Source organism: Eublepharis macularius, chromosome 14 (assembly GCF_028583425.1).
Source record: "Eublepharis macularius isolate TG4126 chromosome 14, MPM_Emac_v1.0, whole genome shotgun sequence".
Taxonomy (NCBI): Eukaryota; Metazoa; Chordata; class Lepidosauria; order Squamata; family Eublepharidae; genus Eublepharis; species Eublepharis macularius.
Window position 1 is genome coordinate 62,808,349 of NC_072803.1, and position 22,794 is coordinate 62,831,142.

Here is a 22,794-nt window from a genome sequence, read left to right on the forward strand (position 1 = left end):
CCTTGCTATTTGGACTCTGGAATGGACTCTGACCACGCTACTGAACCAACCCATGACAACCTAGCTCTTTTATGCCCATAACTGTTTAGGAGGAGTCTGAATGCTGAATCTCTGCTGTTCTCAGGACAGAGAGGTGGTGTTCTGACCCCTTACCCCAGGAGAGGGGAAACTTCTCATGGTATCCCAGACCAGGGACCTAGCAAAAAGTTCCCAAGAAGGGGAGATGGTTGGAACACCCCAAAGCTGGTGTCTCCCCTCCCTAGGGTCATGGGAGGGGGCTGTGAGCTGCACAGTATGGCTATGCCCTTTATCTTGACTAAGACGCAGCTCCCAGGGAATCAGAAATCTAGTTCGATGTCACTCCCCATCTCAGTGGAAAGGGCATTACTTAAAAATGTTTGATTCTACCCAGAAATTAACTTTGAGTTTACTTGCATTGTGTTTACAAAATAAACATGTTTTATCTCAACACTATTACTGTACTATTACAATTTAACAATTAACGACAGTTTATTATTGCTGAACCCAATATCTATGTCTAATCAATAGTATACTATCTTACCAAGGCTGCCTAACAAGCCTGAACATTTCTTATAAAGTACTTATTGATTCAGGCCTGTAACAAGACTATGTTCCCAAATAATTTAGAATGAAAGAGATAATTTAATAAACACGGGCAAGAAACACACAATTTCCCCTTGGCTTCAGTGACAGCAAATCATTACAGCTCATTATTAGTAATTAACTTGCTTTTTAAAAAGAGGAAAAGATTATACATCTAAAAGGTACCTTTTCATACTATAACTTTCTTATTATCAGATTTACAGTAAGAATAATAGTTTCATAGGGTTTTTTTCTTTTTTATTAAATTTTACATTAAAAAAGTATAATAAACAGTTTCATAGTTAATGGTTTAAAAGCAAGTGCCAAGCATGGTAGGAAACCATTGCTTTGAACAGACGGTGAGGAACAGCTCTTATTATTGCTCTACACAGAAAAAGTGCACCCCTGCTTTTTTAATTAAGGGGCATGAGACAGCAACAAGAGGTAATATGTGCACATCAGCTGCAGTGCTCCTTCACCCCACGGTAGTGATCCTGCATCGCAACAAAGCCTGGCAACTTGTTAGAAGAGGCAGAACTCTGCACTCTTACGTTAATTTCTGTTATTCCTATTTTAATGTATACTGGAGGTTTTTCCTACCTGCTGCGAAAACAGAATTTCTGGTTGTCACTTTTGACTGTCTTTACTGGTCACTGGACTTTATCTGAAGGCAACCCAGATTCAAATCCCCTGTCAACCACAAAGATCGGGGACGGACCTTTGACACATGAAGGCAGATACTCATTCAGGCCTCTTCCACATGGTGAATTTTACATTACTTTCTGCGTATTCAACCCATGAGGATTGAATCTGCTTTATTCATCAGTTCTAGGCTCTAGCCCCATACTGCTTTGATCCTTCAATTCTACACTTCGAGCGAGTTAAACCTACGTGGTGCCTGTTTTTTACTTCTGCACTAGAAAAATGCCCCGGTTCTGCTGCAGGCTTTGAGGACACCTCAGTTTCCTTAATTGGCAGGCTGAGGACTGGTCAGTTGCCTCAGTTGATTTCTGAGGAAACTTACAAAGGAAGCGTTTTTTAACTTTTTAATGGCACCAAACTTGCTATTTAATTTTTTAAAAAATATTCAGGAAAAAAATGATTGGTTGCTGTTCAACCATTCAGGATGCAGGGCCAGGGCTCACGCCAAAGAAAGCATTCTACGCTTCAAAAAAAAAAACTGGTTTGACTTTGCTGGGGGGGGGGTCATGGTATGTGTACAGGGAGAAAAGCTGCAGAAAAGCCAGGGGAAGATCGATTCTGTGGCAGTCGCAGCCTTTCTCCATGCGGAATGCAAAAAAATCTGAGAAGCAATATGGAGATCAAATCAAGATATTCTGACCACGCAGGCAGAAGCCTGGAGAGAAACTGATGCAATACGGGGCCAAAACCGATGAAAAAGCCCCATGTGGAAAAGACCTTGGTGGCTCAGTGATCAAATGTCACTCTTCTGAGCACCATTCTCAATGTGGCGTGGCGTGGACTCTATGATACAGCAAAGTGGGCAAGGCCCTTGCCTGGGAGGGGACTACGGTCCCACATTGAAACAGCTGCCACCAAAGAATGGGAGAAGCTGTAAGCTTTCCTGAGGCACAGGCCAGATCCTGAGGATGAAACTTAATGTGACTGTTTTGATGGATGGTAACTGGGAATGCGGCTTGAGTGAGTGAGCACCACTATGTGAAGGTGTCGAACACAGCTCTCAGGGGAGTGGCAAGGATAAAACAGCAGTAGAAACCATGAACACAGCTCCTTGAAGAGCAGGAAACAACACAAGTAGTTTTCATTTCAAGCAGTACTAAAATAAAACCTGGTATTAATATAAGAGCACAATGCACAATTGTATATGTCTTTCATATGCAACATCATGAAGTATTTACAATGAAAGATTATGCTTCAGAGTCTCCAATCAAACGTAACTTAATTTTAGAGATGGTTTCTGTGAGCAAGTTGTTTAATTGGTCAGGACATTAACAGCACTGACAGGTTCCTATATTAAAGTCTTCTCCTACGAATACTGGAAAATCTTCTTTCACGACCACCATACTGAATCTGTTTTACACACAGAGATGAGAATATGATGTGAAAAGCAATTAATATTTTTGCAAATAAAACCTCACAAGCAAACAAAGCACAAATATTAGCTGGGAGTCAAAGAATTGCCCAAAGGCTTAGCCATAAGAATCCTTCCTGCCCTTTGATTAGCAGACAACCACTATGACAAGCAATGCTACATCACAAAAGGCTTTTGAAATGTGGGTTGTCATACAGCATGAGAACAGCAGTTTGAGGAACATAATTTGAAAGCCAATGTGGTTCAGCGGTTAAAGTGTCGGATTAAGCTTGGAGCGACCAGTATTCAAACACAGCCCTGAAACTCACTGTGTGATCTTGGGCCAGTCACACTCTTTTGCCATAACCTACCTCACAGGGTTAATGTAAAAAACCAGAGGAGGGAAAAAATGCAAGATTTTTGGAGGAAGGACAGGGTAAAAATGTAGAACCACAAGCTCAAAGCCTTAATGGGCACACAATTCTTTGTATCCTGGCTATCTTTTAAGTGTTAAGTATAGGAATCCAAGTTTGCACTTGGCTGCAATAAGTATAACTTTATCTATTTGTGAGTGCAAAGTCAAAACTGGAGAGGGCATTGTCCTGCAACATGTTTTAGGCTTTGGGGGCTCAAGGCTCTGACTTCTTCCAGGAAATTGCATTAGGCTGGGGGGAAGTAGCAAGATCAGGACTAAGACTGAGGGGTGGGACAACAATGACAGCATCCACAACACTCTTGCAAAGTCAATGTGAAGGGAGACAATCGAATTCTCTAGCATGCAAGGAGGATGCAGGGCAGGAGCTAGTACAGTCACAGCTAACAACCAGTTGCCATGTTCCATTCCTTGCCAGACCCTGACATCCTCAGAGATCCCAAAATCTCATTTGTGTCTTCCAGCACCTACCAAGGGCAGGAGAAGTCAATAAACCTCCTTTAACCCTGTTTCATTCTTGATCTTAGCTGGACAGCTCCGCTGCTATTTCAGCAACTTTGACCTGGATCCTGTTTCTTACAGGCAAATGGATAACAGGAGTACTGCAACCTCGATACTGGCAGAATTAAAACACCAGCTAGTAAAAGAACCAAAAATGGGTGGGGGGGTGGAGGGGGGATCCTGAAACTAGGTAACAGTTAACCTAGGCCTTTAAAGTGCACCTCTAGTGAAATAGAACAGCTCAAATTGATGCTTTAAAATTAAATACGTTTAAAGCATTATTTAAGTTTTAAATCGGGGACTGACTCAAGCCAGTCTGCACACTAATGACAGTGCTCTTTTCCAGTGCAAGGATTCTTCTGCTGACACAAAAGTAAAGATCTAACGTTTTCAGATACTTTGAAGCAGAAGGCATTTTTTTTCCTCAGGAAAAGCGGAAATTTGGGGGGGGGGGGTGAAATTTAGACTCTGCTTACCTTCTTGTCAGACCTGAGCTTATTTTATGACTTTAACAAAAACACATCATTTAGAACTGAGTCAGCGTATCTTAATTGGCACAGCCTCAGACGTGCACTCAAGCTAGAACAGATGAATAATACTACACGGACAAAAAATTAATATACAGAAGGTAAGAAATAATCACAAGCAACAGTTAAGAAGTAGTATTTAACCCACATCAAGAAAGATGGAGCAGATGAAATATAAAATGGCATTTGCCAACTATTCACAGCTTTATTGAAATGAAATAGAATTTGTAAATTTAGCAGATCTGCCACTAAACTTTAAGGCACCACAAAAGCTCCCTGGGGATCTGGCCACTACCGTGCCGCTTTCCAGCCACCATGAAACAACAGAGCAGCTGCTGATGTTCACCTTGCAACACAAAAACCTTGTATGGACTTCGCCTACTGGTCAAAGGCTCACAGCCTCTGTCTACCTAATGAACCAAACTGGAATGAAGAGCCTCACCTACCCAAACCCTCAGACAGACTCCCTGATTATTCCATTCTAATAAATGCTGTGACTGATATTCAATCATTCAATTACAAAACAGCTGACTTTTTAAACCCATTCCACCACCGTAAAAGTTAGACACCAAAACGGTTCCGAAGAAAAACCTCCACATGAATGTAATTTAATCAGCATTAAGCCTGATGTAACATAACACCACTGCATGCTTTTTATAAAAAGTTCGGAAAATCTACTTTGCATCAAAGTAAACTGATGTTTACTTCAGAAACAGATGTTTCTTCAAGAAGCACTTTTCTGAAAACACAAGTCCAGCCAACAATAAAAGTTACCTGCTGGCTCCAAGTAACTCTAAATACAAGCACTGTCTTAATAAAAATTTCGAGTAAAAAATGACATTGCCCTGTTTATCTGTTAACTAATGTTTATTAAATTAGAATGCACACAGAACATAGGAAGGAGGTTAGCACTTCTGCAGAAATTAACTCCATTTTCTCAATCTTTTACAAAAACCTGTTTGAAAAAAACCACATATTTCACATTCCCATATGCTCTATGACAAGCAATTAGCCCACTTTACTCATATTACACAAACCTATTTAGTGTTTAAATAACACAGACCAAAAGCCATATGTTTATACACCTTTCTCCCTGTTTTTTGTGCATTATGAAAAAATTTTCACAAGACAATCTACAGCGTGAGATAATGACTATTCCTATGTATAATGTAGACATACACAACATTTTCAAGATGTTTGATTAAATGTAGTAACATGGGTGACAATATGCTATAGTGTGCTTAATATATTACTAAAGAATTTAATGTTTTCAATATCCAGATATGCGGATATTCCTTCCTTCCGGGACTGTGTGGGAATATTTCTCTCCAGCGGTTCTCGTTTGACAGCACAGGATGCTCGTACCTGTACTCTGCTCAGAGGCTTCCCAGTTTAACTTCTAGAGGCTTTTCAACCTCCTTTTTCTCTCTTTCTCTCTTCCTATCTTTTGCAGCTTTTCTTTGTGTTTTGTAGCTTTTATCATTTCAATGTAGATATGTAGCTACGTAGACTTAGCCCCAGTCCCCTACCCCGCACACTTATCTATATGAGGACAGAGAGGGAGCGGTAGAGGAAATAAAATATATATTTTAAAAAATCAAAGGTTTGTTAGGACGTTGGAAGGAGACTTTGTTCTTATTTTGCTTTCGCTTTGACTTCTGCTTTCCTAGTAGATTAATTAACAGTATGTGTATTGATGTATTGTCGAAGGCTTTCACGGCCGGAGAACAATGGTTGTTGTGGGTTTTCCGGGCTGTATTGCCGTGGTCTTGGCATTGTAGTTCCTGACGTTTCGCCAGCAGCTGTGGCTGGCATCTTCAGAGGTGTAGCACCAAAAGACAGAGATCTAGCACCAAAAGACAGAGATCTCTCAGTGTCACTGAGAGATCTCTGTCTTTTGGTGCTACACCTCTGAAGATGCCAGCCACAGCTGCTGGCGGTAGATTGTACCGAGAGAAAGTGACTGTGTTACCAGAACTGCACTTTTATAGGGGAAATTAGCAAGCAGTTTGGCCAGAGCTAGCATGGATCCTTAACCAATGTATACCAGAGTCAGTCTTCCAGATTATTCACACAAAAGAGAGGAGACTAATATTCAAATAAATAATGTTTACTGAAAGTCTTGCGTATGCCTAATATAGCACTTACATACATCAACCATACAAGAGCTAAGAAACACAGGTCAGAAAGAGTTAAGACATTTGCATTAGCAGGTTCCTACTTGAGATTGATGGGAGAGAGGCGAAACGTCAGGAACTACAATGCCAAGACCACGGCGATACAGCCCGGAAAACCTACAACAGCCAGTATGTGCATTGGTTTACGTATTACTATTATTGTTTAATTGGTGCCTAATCAGAGCCAACTCACTTTAGGAGGAGCTGTTCTGATTTCTTTGAGCTGTTTTATTTTACCCTACCTTATTTTGTTTGGTGTTTGAAGTGAGATTGCTTTTTTGGAAAATAGGCTAGGGAGCAGATTGCTAGGTCATAGTAACATATTTTGCATACTCCGGAGCAACTCATAAACTATTTGTGGGGCTGACACCAGCTCACTGGGTTCCATCCTGCTTGTTGGTTTGCCAGCTTCTTCATCAGCTGCCTCAAATCTAAATTTTATTGCTCTTATTCTCACTTATTTTATTTGCTACTTATTTATTACCTGTTTATATATTTTGCTATCTTGTGCTTTTAAATCTCATAGTATCTACCACCGTTTTATCATTTTAACTAAAATCATGATATTAAATTTACTAAATAATTTTTTAAAAACTACTAATTTATCTATTTAACTTTTCCCACCGATTACATCACACACAGTCATAGGTGATTCAAATGGGTAGGAAGACAGGCTGTCCTTTCAACTCTGTTACATTTTCCCATCCCAAAACAAAGCAAGTTAGACACCTTCTTTAATTCTGGAGCTGAAATTTTAAATAGATTCCATACCCTACAAGATGAATGGTCAGAGCACGAAACTGCTGTGGGACAAGGAGGATGTCATACGCAGGTGAAGTCTGCTTTAGACTCTATTTTTGATGCTGATCAGGGTTCACCAAAGATATTTTGTCCTTTGGAAAGGGGGAAGGAGAAAAAGGATCAATCTAATATTCTGGGTACTCAGGCTTTGTAGGTGTTCTTAATAGCAGAAACCCTCCAGAAAATATATGATAAAGTTAATTCCCTTGGGGATAAATTAGCTTCTCTTTCTAAGTCGAAAATTGGTTTTAGTAAGCAAACAGATAAAGGCCGTCTTATTTCTTCAAACAGTAATAACAACAACAATAGTTTGTCAGGATCCCTTTTTAAAAACGTATCCTTCTTTCCTTCCACTACGGCTTTGGATACATGTAAAATCACATTGTCTATCTTTTCTTTAGGGGGAAGAGTGATTATCTTGACATAACAAATGGCATATAAAAGAGCACCTAGTGCATTTGCTATCTCCCAAAGAATACTGATTTAAAACATTTTGATATAATGTCAGGCTCTCTTGGGAAAATTGCTTGATTCTCTCTTTTTACAGTGTAAGTATTTCCTCTCAAATTTTGGTTAATCAAATCTGCTTTAATCTCCATGAGATCTTTGTTACCCAACTGTAACACCACTTGTTACCCTGGGGAAAATCTATAATCAGAAGGTAGTAAAGAAAGAAGAGATAGCAGAGAAAGGAACATCAACCCTCTTAAAAAGAGGGATATTTGCTACTACAGATAGATCTCTGATCGAGTTTTTACCAACTAAGAAAGTCAGTGTTTTTACTGTCATTCTTATCTCTACTTATCAGATGGCAAAAATTATCAGATGGCAAAAATACAAACCTCACAGAGTGACCTTAGAACTTTCATTCTCTCTCAGGAGAATTTACCCGACAAGATTGCTGTGAGTCTTCCTCTCACCCATGTTTGTTCATTTTTTATTTATAGTCCATATTTCTCGCTGAGACCCAAGGCAGATTACACAGTGCAAGTCAATATGAACAGCAACTAGGACTTTCAATAAAAAAATATAATAGGGCATGAGTTACAGAAGCTTGAAAACAATCGTAAATCCAAACACAAAGATGAAACAGTGCTGAAACAAAGTGTAAATAAACATAATATCTTGAACAACATGGAAACTACACAGCATACCTACATCAACAGACTGTACCCAGCTGAATAGTCTATAGATCCCATCCCTCTACCAAGGCAACCCCCCCCCCCCCGAGCCATTTCTTGCAGTACAGCCCTAATACCCGAGTTAAAAAGCCCTCTTGGATAATTCAGTCCTGCACAGTTTTCAGAAAACCAGGAGAGTGTAAGCCCTCATAACCTCATCAGGCAGGTCATTCCATAAGGTGAAGGCAACTACAGAGAACGTGCATGTATGGGCAGCAATCAATTTTGATACCTGAAAAAGGCCTTGTTCAGATGAGCAAAGCTGCCATGGTGGAGCACAGACAGAGGCAGTTCTGCAGGTATGATGGGCCAAGGCAATGAAGGGCTTTGTATGTCATACCCAACACCTTGAAATGAGCTTGGTAACTGATGGGTAGCTAATTGAGTGATTGCAGAATGGAAGTAATATGCATGCTCCACCTAGCTCCTGATAGTATATCAAGCTGTGCCATTATGCCCCAGCTGGAGTCTCTGAGTTGACTTTGAGGGAAGACCTATGTAGAGTACATAATGGCAGTCTTGAGGTTACTGAAGCATGAATCCAGGTAGCCAGATGAGCCATGTCTAGGGTGGGGGCCATCTTTCAGGCTAGTCTGAGTTGGGAGAAGACCTTTTTTGCAATTGCATTTTCTTGCTTCTCTAGCACCAGTACTGGATTCAGTATAACCCATGGGCTCTTAACTGAGTCAGCTAGGGTCAACTGAACCCCATCAAAGGTGAGAAGTACAATGTCCTTCCCAACCAGCATCACTTTTGTCTTGTCTGAAACAAACTGAAATTGGTTTTCTTTCAGCCATTTGACCACAGCTGCCAACCAGCAACTCAGAATTTCTACTGCATCACCTGGGGATTTGGATAGTGAGATACAGAGCTAAATATTAACTGCATAGTAATGGCATCCTATTCCATAGCTACAAATGATTTCTCCTAAAGTCTTTACAGAGTGGCTGAATAACACGGGGGATAAGACTGCGCCTTGTGGAACCCCACAAGATAAATTCTTACACTGAAGGTAGCTGGTCTCCAACATCAACCCTTTGGGTTAGTTCCATGAGGAACAATTTAAACTAATAACAACAACAACAATAACAACATCTGATTTATATACCGCCCTTCAGGATGACTTAACACCCACTCAGAGCGGTTTACAAAGTAAGTTACTATTATCCCCACAACAAACACCCTGTGAGGTGGGTGGGGCTGAGAGAGCTCCAGAGAGCCGTGACTAGCTGGCTTCAAGCAGAGAAGTGGGGAATCAAACCCGGTTCTCCAGATTAGAGTCCTGCACTCTTAAACACTACACCAAACTGGCTCTCAGTCCAATGCACACGTCCAATACCTACTTCTACCTCCAAATGCCTCAACAGGATGGCATGGTGTATTGTATCAAAGACTGTAGAAAGATCCAAGAGGAACAATAAGGATGCATGGCCTTTGTGTATATTCTGGCAGAGGTCATCAACTGAAGCCACCAGAGCCATCTCTGTCCTATAACATGCCTTGAAAACAGTCTGAAAAGGGTTCAGAGCACAACAGTTATCTAAGGTGGCCTGGAGTTGGTCAGCTACTGCTCTCAATCACTTTGCCCAGAAACAGCAATTTAGAGACTGGGCAATAACTGGCTACATCATTTTAGTCTAGGTATGGTTCTTAAAGTAGCAGATGAATTACTGCTTCTGAGTGGCCGAGAAGGCATGCTGAGTAAGTGACTATTTTATGATAGACATCAAGGTCTCATTTATGTGATCTTCACAAGATCTTAGCAGCAAGAAAGGGCAAGGTTCCAGTGCGCAGGTGGTAGCCTTCAGTTCAGCTGCTCTGAACAAAGAGGCTGTTTGGTGCCTCCAGTATTAGAAATCTACAGAACAAAAGGAGTATCACAATTATTATATGGAGCCCCAATTTGGAGGTTTGGAATTTTATGGCCATTAGAAATTATCCAAAATAATTTTGTGTATATGGTATTAGCAGTCCCTAATTCAACAGCATCAATTATAGTTAGATCTGAGTTGTCTTTGCTCCCAATTTTGCCTTTAGCTCATAAAGTGACTATTAAATTTTGGCTGAAAATTCATTTTTGTCCAAGTGCCAGTTTTCTAACCTTGGTTTATGAGGAGATGAAAGCTAACTTATGGTAAAGCCAAATATAAAATAAAATGACCAAACTTGGATTTTCAGAAGAATGTGTAAAGAGGCTTGATTTCTCTGTGAGAAACAACTACTAAAATAGATATTGTTGGATATAAGCACTCAGGCAGATACTATGTCATTAGGAACCTTGAAAACAACTTCTCATTATAGACAGCTTTTTGCTCCCCCATTGTTACTTTACTGATTTACTAAATTTTGAACACAGAAAAGCATTTACTAAGGCACATTTAGATATTTTACAGATGGCAAGATTAAGAGGTTGTTACAATAAGATCCCATGTAGCCATGTCTGTTCTTGTGACCAGAGGGCTGCTGAAGATTTAGCTCGTGTGGTTTTCTGATGCAGGAAGAACATGGAAGATATCTCAGGAATATTGTATTAGGGAGACTGGACCAGAACAAACTTGTAACACCATTGGTTGATAGAAATAAATGGGTAACATTAGCAAAATGGGCAAAGTGTATAAATTCAGTTATGTTATTATGACCCTTACTTCTCTTGGGTAGATTTTACCTTTAATCTTTCCCTTACACCCTCTGGGTAGATTGTTGCCACCAGGAATATTATATTCCAATATATTTTATTTAAGTTTTCCCTTTTTTAACGTGCCTAAGCATCAGGCTCCTTCGTGGTTCTGTGTGGCCCTGAGGATAGGAATGGGATATAGCAATGACAGCTACACTGGGATTTAACAAAACAAAATAAACTTTTATTTTTTCAAGAAGCCTATCGGTTTCATAAACGTAGTTCTCGGTTCTTAAAGTTACTTTATTTAAACTCATTCACACAGATCTCTTCTAAGGCTTCTTTCTCTAACTCACTATTTCTCACAGACGTGCTTAAAGTTACTCAGGCTGCACACAGCTTGCCTGCTTTCCTCTGACTCTATATTCACAGAAATATTAAACCTGCTCCGGCAGCACGCAGCTGGCCTCCCTCTCCCTGACTGAGTGTCCTTTCACAAACATGCTCAGTTCAGGTTCCACACAGGTTCTATTTCTCTCATAAACACTCCAACATACTCAGGCAGCACACAGCTAGCCTGCTTCCTTCTGACTGACACTTTTGCTCTCCACTCCCAGTCCCAAACTGCCTTCACTCCGCCCACCCTCTCAGTCATCAACCAGTCATCTCACTCACTCATCCCTCTCTTTCACCACCACCCCTTCACCTCTCTCACACCAAGCATTTAAAGACACAGGCACCCATTTACTTGAAATCATTACAAGTTATAAAGATTCAGTCAAAATCCTATGTCTTTTAGTCTGGCTGAATGTTAGTCATTTTCTTATACTGGGTCCAATGTGTCATTTTAGGAAAAGAAAGCTATTGTTAATTCTGTTTTTTACATTTTTATCACCAAGTTCAAGATCTTAAATATTATGTGGTTTGTTTTAATCAATTGGGGGGGGGGGGTTAATTTGCATTGTGATTATTGGACTGTTTGTTTTCTTTTAACATTGTTAGCGAAGGCTTTGAGACAATGCAATAAAGTTGAATTGAACTGAACAGTTGCCCTGAGCTCCCTGGAGCAATGGCAGAATAAAAATATTAAAAAAGGAGCAAGTAAACGTTACCAATACTATCTCATGAAATTACAAGCCATTTCACATGCCATCTCTCTCTCGCTCTCTCGCTCTCATTTGGATACCAGCACTGTGCAGGAAAAAACTCATACCATCATTTTCTAGAGTCCAGCTATCCAGCGAGTTTTTCACTCTGTCTTGCTCAATTCTGCTTTGTATTACAAGCACCATCCTACAAGAATTTTATCCATATAGATACCATGATCCCAGCGCAGCATTTTTGGTGGACGAAGGGTACCATCCATCCCTTTTCACCAACAGAAAAGCTGCTTGGATCAAACTCATCATACTGAAAGTTATTTTGGCATGGTTGTGTAATACACATTGTTTTATCAGACCATGGAGTTTTTACTTCCTGCAAGCTGGCCCTTCTCATTCTTCTCTTTGGCTAACTTACGTATTAAGGACAGAAAGGGTCTGGGGCACATAACAGCTGAGACCATGCAGAGCTACATAAGAAAAAAACCTTACTCTCAATGCATTTGGAACACTTTGCCTTGGACATACAAATCAAAGTCAGGCCTATGTCAGGCCTTCTACTGAGCGAACTTGGATACTAAATCATTCGTGGACACCTGCTCCTTACAAATCCCTTATTCCATCTAGACCTACATTTTATCCTGTGGAAGTTCTGTTGGGCCATAGTTAATGCACGAGCAACCCAGACTGAGGAGAAAAGGGAGATGTCCTGCCTCAGCTCATCAAAAATACAACAAGCCAGCCACCAAGGGGGTCAAAAATTAAAAATTAACTATAGAGGGTACTTCCACTCACCATCACAACTGAAGATTCCCCTGCTAAATACTGATAATCTACCACAAAGGAAGTCAGACAAAAATGGCCTATTTATTGCAGACACTCTTGTTCAAAACAGCTGTTGAGAAAAGGAATAAACAGGTAAATTCAGCCTGCGCACGCACATGCAGCCAGCGCAGGAGAAAAGCGCTGCATTATCAAAGCAGCCAGTACATCGTCTCAGGCTGTAAGAGCGTGGCAGCAGAGGCTTTTTTTCTGGCAGAATTACAAATGACCAGCCCCTGTTCACGCTGTGACAATTCATACATCAACAGCACCAACCATGATAAAGAGTGAGGATGAAAAGACTGAAAAATTCTGAAGGTAGCAATCACTGAACACTGATCGTTTACTGAACAATTAAGTGCTACAGAATCAAGGATCGCATATGAAGCCCATGCCGAAATCCAAAAGAAGAGACAAGTACTTTAAACCACACATTTTCTTAAACTGGTATCAGCAACTGCAAAGAACACACATAAAACTGGAATTCACTGGGCATTAATACGAGTACCTTAAATTTAAAGCTCCCACTCTTTTGCCAAATGTGACAAGTTAATTCTCAACCATTTGTTATTCTACATATGAAATTATGTATTCTGAGAGTCACCTTCTCTCTTCCCACCTAACCAGCTCAAAAAGTAAATGCTGGTAATGGATAATACCAACAACAGTTTTAGATTATCTCTGAATCAGTCCATTTGGTTCTCTGGCAAGTGGGGTTAGCTATTTGAATAGCTGACCGTTCAACTGATCAGTTAAATAATGGTTACTATTGAGATCATTCATTTAATTAGAATATCTAATTTAGTCAGATTTCAACAATTATCACCAAAAAAAAACAAACCCTAGCCTGTTAGCTGTCATGAAACAACGAAATTAAACTAAACACCTGGGACAACCCAGCTCCACATTTGGCTTAAACTGAACACAAATCTAACCTGCAGCTATAAAAGACAAAATTAGGTGAATTGTAGCTGTTAGCATACAGGGCTGGTTACATCTCTTCTGAAATTAAGAGAGAATGGCATGCCACACATGCACAGACACCCCAACTTGCAAAGGCTGGGGAGTAAAAGACCCAGCTTTTCCCAACATCACACCAAGAGGTTATTAAAAAGGCCAGCTATTGCCCATACAAGGGCATCTTTAACCTCATGGAACAGTTCATAGTGGTTAGAGATAGCTGACTGACCACCACCTCAAATGTAATGATATGCAAAACCATACAAAGTGGAGCCCCATTACTCAAGGGAGCATTTCTTCAATGCCCTGTAAGTGTGTTCATCTGTGATAAAAAGCAGACTATAGAAAGTCACATATACAGCTCATTTTGTCTTAAGCTGGGCTGTCCTAATGACATAAGCTGTCGTATTAGATTCATTTCAAAAATATGTTTCCTTCTGTCATTTGAATGTCTATTTTGGAAAAGGTTAAGAAAGTAAGAACCAAAGACAAGCACCTGGTTCTCCCAGCTCTTGCATGAGCAGACAAATACCACGTGCCACAAGGAAGCACCGCCGCTCACTGAACAGATCAAGAGACTGAATCCTTTGCTTACAGAAAACATGCAACATGACATTCAGGTAACCATATACAGTTCACCCCAGCCACTAACACAACTATCAGACAACACATACTAGAGCAGAGGAGTCTCCAAGAAGAGCCATCATGCAGGCAATAGTAAAAATATATTAAGTTTGAATACTCAGCAACTTAAAGCCCTAACTCCCACTCCAGTATCACAAATTTAAATTGAATATAAAGTCATTTTCAAGTAGCCAGCAAGTTATTGTGCACAAATACACACCTACAAAAATACGTTTTCCTATCTAGTATGCAACAATAATCAGCTTATCATACTAGCAATTAAAAACCCCTTTCTGCCAAGCCTTTTTGAATTAGCAGGCTTATCTTTTACTCAAATAATTCATGCATTTTATTTATTCTAAAAACCACTTTGGTTGAGAAACAGTGAGCTATGACATTTGCCAAGGTTCCATCAGTTCTCTTATCAACGGTTTAAAAAGCACCTCACCACATGTAAGTGATGAAGAGCCTCTGAATACCCACAAATAGGATATTAGGGGCTCCCGGAGGACAGGAGTTTGTAGGGGACGCAAGGGAGCCCTTTCTGCTTAATTTCTTCCCTGCCCTCTTCTGCCAGTAGCACCTTAGTAAGGAGGACCACTCACAGAGAGACGCCACAGTTCCGTCTCCTCTGCAGAGCGGCACAGTGGGGGCTATCGGGGCTGCTTCTCCAGGCTTTGATAGGCAGCTGACAGCACCACAGCTGACAGAGCACAGCAGGACATATGAGTCACCTCTTGGGAAACAGCGCACCCACCCAAGCAGGACACCGAAGCCTAAACCTCGGACCACTCATCACGTTAGGCAGAGCTAAAACCTTCAAACTTTTCAGAAACGACAGTTGTGATTATCAATGAGCAATTGTTTCCTTAATTTCTTTTTTACCTTGTTTGACCATTTGTAGGCCTGAAGTAGCTGACTGTAGAGAGGAGTTTTGTCTTGCACGGGATCAAGGCTCAACAATCCACTGTTGTGGAGAGGGTGGTTCTCAGAGGGCTTGCCGACAAGATTGCTCAGACGCTCCAGTTCTCTAAAAGAACAGAAATATCACTCTTTAGCAATGTTATTTAAAGAAAGCATACTTTATTAAACCCTCCAAGATACAAAAAGAAATGCTTTTACCATTTTCCAGCAATTCCCACCCCCCAAAGCATCTTGCAATCACAAGTTTCATTTTAATAACAGTTTCCAGCTCTTACGACTGCAGAGAACATCTGAAAATATACTGGGAAACACGTGCAAGATATGGAAACAATGACAGCAATTAAGAAAAAATTCCAGTTCCTTAATAGTCAAATCATATGTTCATAGTTTTTATTATTATGTTTACAAATTGTAACAATTACCAGATTATATCTAGTTTTGCAATAGGTACTAGCACTGGTAGAAAGGTAGGTTATAAATGCTCTACATAGTCTCATATCCATGAGTTTTCGGTGTGTGTTTTTTTTACATACTACATTGTTATTTCAACCTTTTTCCAAAGGTTCAGAACAACTTGTATGGAGTTATCCCATTTTTTCCTTCACAACAAACTAGTCAAGAAGGTTTAGCTAAGAGCTAATAACTTGCCCAAGCCCATTCAGTGAGTTTCAAGGCTGAGCAGCTATTTGAATCCAGTCCAAGTACTTTAACTAACCCCCCTACACTATACCTGCTCTCACATATCTATTCTCTTTACTGTCAGTCTGTGAACAAATTATATTTACTTGCAACAAAGGAAACACAACAACTGTGGAATATTTCCTCATGACATGACTTCCTCAAGCATGGATCTACTAGGAGAAAGGTACTACTATTACTAACACATCTATGAACTAATGACTAAGAGAATTTGGAATGAAATGGCCATTCAAAGGTAGTGAATTGTTTGTTTCAAGGTACCCTTATGCAGCCCCATCATCCTATTTATCATATCCCACTGAAAGATGGCTGCTCATAAATTTTCCAGGTTAAAATCCTAAGCCCAAACTGTAAATAATAATATAATAATAATATAAATAATAACATTCTATTTCTATACCGCCCTTCAGGATGACTTAAAACCCACTCAGAGCAGTTTACAAAGTATGTTATTATCCCCATATCAACAAACACCCTGTGAGGTGGGTGGGGCTGAGAGAGCTCTGGAAGAGCTGTGACTGACCCAAGGTCACTCTGCTGTCTTCAAGCAGAGGAGTAGGGAATCAAACCCAGTTCTCCACATTAGAGTCCCACACTCTTAACCACTACACCAAACATTCAAGGTATGTTTATGTTTGTAAAATATTTATTAATTTAAAATATTTTTATGCATGCCTTTCACCCATGCAGCTTTAGAACCTAAAAACAAATGAATAAAAAAGACATTAAAACATACAATATATTAAAACCAATCTAGAACATTTTACGGCCCACTTGGATGATATTCCACACCTTTCCCTGATGCAGGCTGCCCCCAAAGCCCTATAAAATAAAATAAAGTAAGTGCCTTGCAGAACTATACCAAAATTCCAACTTCCTGTTCCCAACAGCCACCTGCCAATATTCAGCAGTCCCATTTAGTAAAATCCCTGCCTTTTTATCCATAAAAATAATATTCACAGCTACACTGCCTATAAATACAGAGGTTTGCCTTTTCTTCTTAAGGGCCAATGTGATGTAGTGTTAATCTAAGGCTGGAAAGACTCATGTTCAAATCTGCATGCTGCCACGAGGCTCAGAGTGATCTTGAGCCATCACTCTCTCTCAGCCTAGGCTATCACACAAGATTGTTGTGATGAAAAAAATAGGAGAACCATTAAGCAAAACTAAACTCCCCACTACACTGAATCTTAAGGCATATGTGATAAAAATTTGAAGTTATCTCTAATGTTCAAGATTCTACTTTTTTCTAGGTATTATTAACAACAACAACAATAGTGCACTCATATACTACTCTTCTAGACAGATTAGTGCTCCACTTAGAGTGGTGAACTAAGTCAGCATTATTATAAGCCCCACAATACAACTGGGGCTGAGATGAGTGTCTTATGCAAAGCTACCCACTGAGCTCATGGCAGTAGTGGTATCTGAACCAGCAGTGATGATTCACATCCCAACCACTTAACCACTACGCTGCCACAGCAGCACTAAACTACAGCCAACAGACACCGATCAAATATATCCTTTATGCATTTGACCACAGTGCTTCTTAACATGAAGCATTTAAGCAAAGACCTCTTTCTTTCTGTTCCCAGCATGCATCACTCAAAAATATACTACCACCCTATTCAGCAAAAGTCCTACCCTGGTTATCCCCAGTACATGACATTCATGTATATACTGCCCGGAACATGGAGATTCCATACTTTAGACATTAGTTACTTTTGTCCTCTGTGTACTTGTCCACACTACCATTACAGTTCCATACCTCATGTGGTTTTTGTATTGTAGGGAGGGTGTCTCAGAAGCTTTGCTAATGAGTTAAGGACTTCAACACTATGTTGCCTAACATTCTATCTGTTGCTTTGAATATGTACTCCTATACACTACCTGTGCTTCATGTTGTCTAATATCAGCCCTAGAATTGCTTATGTTCTGTTTCAGCATTTCAGAATCACGGAAGGGGCCATACAGACCTTCTACTCCAACCCCCTGCCCAATGCAGGATGACCCTAAAGCACCCCTGACAAATATTCATCCAGCCTCTTCTAGAAAACTGCCAGTGAGGGGGAGCTCACCACCTCCCTAGGCAGCTGATTCCACCTTTGAACTACTCTGACCATGAAAAAGTTTTTCCTAATATCCAGCCGGTACCTTTGTGCATGTAATTTAAGCCTGTTGCTTCGGGTCCTATCCTCTGCTGCTCCCTGCCCTCCTCCAAATGACAGCCTTTCAAATATTTAAAGAGAGCAATCATGTCCCCCCCTCAACCTCCTCTTCTCCAAACTAAATATTCCCAAAGCCCTCAGCCTTTCTTTGTAGGACTCAGTCTCCAAAGCCTTGATCATGCTCATCACTCTCTTCTGCACCCTCTCAATTTTGTCCACATCCTTTTTGAAGTGAGGCCTCCAGAACTGCACACAGTACTCCAGGTGCAGCCTGACCAAAGCAGTACAGAGAGGGACTTGTACGATTTTGATGCAATAGCCCTTTTGATACAACCCAAGACTGAGTTTGCCTTTTTTGCCACCGCATCACACTAACTGCTCATATTCAGTTTACAGTCCACTCTTACTCCAAGATCTCTTTCGCGTACACTGCCACCCAGAAGTGTATCTCCCATCTTGTATTTGTGCTTCACATTTTTGTGTCCCAGATGTAATACTGTGCACTTATCTATGTTGAATTGCATCCTGTTCACAACCACCCACTTCTCCCAAGTATTCAGGTCTTGTTGAATTTGAACTCTATCTTCTTGGGTGTTTGCCACTCCTCCTTCTTCAACTCAGTATTGGATTCTTGTCAACGTCTTTGTAAACTTGTGTTTATCTACCCTATGGCATTGTTTATGGAAATATCCTTGACACTGTATAGAAATGCCCTTGAAATTGACTGTACTAATCTCACACTGTGGAATCTGCCTTGAGCCTCAGTGAGAAAGGTGGACTATAAATGACATGAATAAATAAAATAGATAGATTAGATAGATATGTGCATGTGTGTGTATATGTGTGTTTGTATATGTATGTGTACACACACACACATATAAATGGTCTGCCTATTTGAAAGGACCACTCATTGCATGTGAAGAAGTGGGTTTGGGTCCACAAAAGCCTATGCTGAAATAAAACTGTGTTCGCCTGCCAAGTACCACTGAGCTCCTATTTATCTGACGGTGCCATTCAGCAATCTCCCTGCCGCCTTTGCCCCCCGCCCACGCGTGGCTCTACTGCCTCTGACCATGGCGGTTCCATTCCCACTGCCTTATTTCCCCTCCAAAGGCCGTCAACATAAGGGGGGGGGGTGAGAGAGAAACACCCCCCCCTCCTCCGCTGCCCGCCCGCCTCCCTCGCTCGCTCGCTCCCTCCCTGCGCGGGTTTCCTCACCCCAGGTCCCGGCTGACGGAGTGGAGGCTCTCCTGGAAGCTGGAGACGAAGCCCTTCTCGCGGCCCTCCAGCGTCTCCTTGTTGCGCTTGCCATCCTTCAGGCAGTCGAAGACGCGGGTGACGCTGGAGCGCAGCGCCTGGATGGCCGCGATGGCCTGGGCGAAGGCCTCCAGGTTGATGCCGGCGCTCAGCACCCCCTCCGCCATCTTGGCCCAGGCCCTCCCCCGCCGCCGCCTCGGAATCGGAGCACCCGGCGAACGACGCCGCTCCGCCGCGGACGGGGGTTGCCAGGAGGCGGCCGCAAAGCAGCCTGGGAAACGTAGTACACTCGAAGACTGGGACCCCAACGCGTTGAAGGGCTTTTGCTGCAAAGCAGCTCGGGAAATGTAGTGTGCAGAGCACGGAGCTATGGGGAGGGAACGCCAGAGAAGAGCGGGGCAAGCCTTCTACCGCAAAGCAGCCTGGGGGTTGTAGTACGTAGGGACAAGGGTGTCTTATTTGGAGAGAAGGCTCGAGGGGAGACGTATGAGGAAAAAAGGCGGGAAGGAAGTGGCGCCTGAGGAAGGCGTTTGCGTTTAATTCCTTGTGTGAAAGGAGCCATTGAGGAGAGTTGTGGCACACTATGCACGGAGCGGCTTCCCCTCAGTTCAGACAACAACAACAGTGCTAGTATACCGCTCTTCTAGACAGATTGGTGTCCCACCCAGAGAGGTGAACAAGTTAGTGTTGTTACTATCCTCACAATACAGCTGGGGCTGAGAGGAGTGGTTTACCCAGGGGCACCTACTGAGCTCAGGGCAGGAGTCCAGAGAAGTTGGCCGTGTTAGTCTGTAGTAACAAAAACAACCAAACCGGGACTCAACCATCTTTGGAGCCGAAATATACTCAAATTTTTGTGTTATAAAGTGCAAAAAGTGCAATAAATACAACCATAAATACAAATTACGTTATACAAAATTTTGAAGTGCCATGATACAAAGTCCAAGCATATATACATATATCACAATGTTTCTGTTGTCCGGAGTCGTCAGAAAAATTTTTTGGAAAAATTTTTTTAAAGTGCTAGTTGCCAGTTGCCAGTACATCAAAGGGAGCTGGTAGGCAGGGAGTTGTGCACCGTACTTATATATTCACAGTCCATAAATATGAATGCAATTAGACGAACGCCGACGGGGGTTTGCTTGCAAATATCATTAACCCGTTTCGTGAGTACTAAGACTCACTTCCTCTTGGGCTTAAGGCGATTCGGACTGGTCATACTGTAAGAAAAAATTAGTTATAAATATCTAGCAATAATTACAGTAAAATGAAAAATAAACAAGGCAATATTACTTACAGTATGTTACAAGCACAAGGCATACTCTCCTACCACTATATAACACAAAAATTTGAGTATATTTCGGCTCCAAAGATTGTTGAGTCCCGGTTTGGTTGTTTTTGTTTCATATTGGTACCGGGGCCACCCGTTGTTGTTTACGTGTTAGTCTGTAGTAGCAAAATAGTAAAGAGTCCAGTAGCCCCTTTAAGACTAACCAACTTTACTGTAGCATAAGTTTTCGAGAACCACAGCTCTCTTTGTCAGATGCATGGATGGATTGGGCAGGAGTGGGATTCGAACCGGCAGAATGCTGAATCACAGTCGAACCACTTAATGTTGATAAAAGGAGAGCAGCGGTGCGTGAGGAAACAACTAGCAGCCTGGTTTTATTCAGAGGGTCTTTCCTTCCTGTTTGTTTTGCCATACATTAACTTACCACAATATATCTAAGACAGAAGAGAAATACAAATGATTGTGCAAAAACCACGGAAGAAGGAAATGTGTCTATGCACAGAGAGCAAGTTAAAAAGGACATGGCTTTCCTGATTTTGTCTTTTTTAAAAATTCCATTGTATTGTATTCTTAGGATATGTCTAAGAAAAATAAGATGAGCTCATCATACCAAAACCAACAAAAATTAAAATATATCCAGTCTTCAAGAAAAAACCCAGCCAGTCTCTTTTCAATATGTGTACAATACGTTCAATATGTGTACAAGAAAAAGAGGAAAAGATCAAAATCCAAAGACAAAATATAATATTTTAGGGGAAAAGATAAAGTAGACTTGCCCGCCTCCCAATTTTAGTATATACTGAGAATACAGAGAAGAAAACCACAACTTTTTTGTGGTGGTGCTCACTGGCACCTTTTGGGGAGTTCTCCCAAGTCCTGAGAGAGGGAAATAGTGGAAATTGGTGCAATGTTATTTTATGAGTTCCAGCTTTCTTTTTTGGTTTGGTTTGTTTTTAACAAACTAAATGCAGAAGAAAAGCAAGTCCATATTCAAACTTCAGAAAAAAGGATGAACAGGAAAATGAAAATATAGTCTTTCACCACATGGAAAACCCAACCTCCCAGTTTCATGTTTGCTTCATTAATTTTCTTACACGTTTCTCAGAATAATAGAACAGGTCACTGGTTCTAGAATCCCTACAGGTTCACTACAAGTTCTGCTGAATGGTTTAGACGGATTATCAGTCATGAAAAGGTTATAAACTCATTTATAACTAATAACCTTATTAAGTTTGGTAGTAAGCTGGAAAGTAGGATACTTTTCCTGGACTCTGGCTTGGCCTCTCAGTGCCTGCCATTAAGGCCCTTTGATCATAGCTCCTCAGCGGTGCCCTCTTCATACCTCCTATGCTGTACCTCATTGGCAGCACTGATGGCTTTAAAGCACTGTTTTGCATTAGACAACAAGTGCTTTAACACAGTGGTGCTCAACACTCCACACTTCACAGAGAGCCACATTCACAATTACAAAAGCCAGGCATGGTGGCATGTGCCTCCCTGCTGCCAGGAGGCTGAGGCCAGCGGATCGCCTGAGCCCAGGAGTTTGGGCCACATTCACAATAATGATAGGCCAAAATAGCTGTATTTACTTCTGTCCTCAACATGAAACCTGCACCTCAGAGATGCTTGTAGCTTTCCTAATCTTCAAGGTGGAAACCACCTGCCAGCTACAAGTGTCACTATGCAAGAGCCCTGCCCACTTTCCTGAAAGATGGGGCAGGTGCACACTGGGGAGTGATTTTCAGAAGAGTGACATGTGTCTCTCTTTACTCAAAGTAAGTCCAACTGAGTTCAGTGTTTATTATAATGTATTTAGAAAGTGTATACGCTACCTCTGCAGAAAACATACGTTTTATGCTGTTTGTAAAAACGTCGTCAGGCTATGGATGACAGGATATGGCAGACAGATACCTGTACCATTGAAACAAGAAGTCCAGGCTCTTGGTTAAATGGTTTTATTCAGAAATCAAATCATTTCCATATATATATCCATAGGATTACTCAGAAGCAAGGTAAGCATCTAAGCAGTAAGAGCAAGATTGACAGGAATAGTAAT

General features: G+C 41.1%; 1 protein-coding gene across 3 annotated transcripts in view; it reads right to left on the reverse strand.

The window, feature by feature from the left end:
* MED27 (mediator complex subunit 27) overlaps window positions 1-19,685 on the reverse strand; it is a 219,403-nt gene extending 199,718 nt beyond the window's left edge. For all 3 annotated transcript variants that reach the window (XM_054997908.1, XM_054997907.1, XM_054997909.1), the window contains exons 1-2: window positions 19,409-19,685; window positions 15,285-15,429 (exon numbers count right to left, since the gene is read on the reverse strand). In XM_054997908.1, the coding sequence (XP_054853883.1) occupies window positions 15,285-15,429; window positions 19,409-19,614 (351 nt within the window). In that variant the 5' untranslated portion in view covers window positions 19,615-19,685. The remainder of the gene's footprint in view (window positions 1-15,284; window positions 15,430-19,408) is intronic.
* Window positions 19,686-22,794: the final 3,109 nt, after the last annotated feature.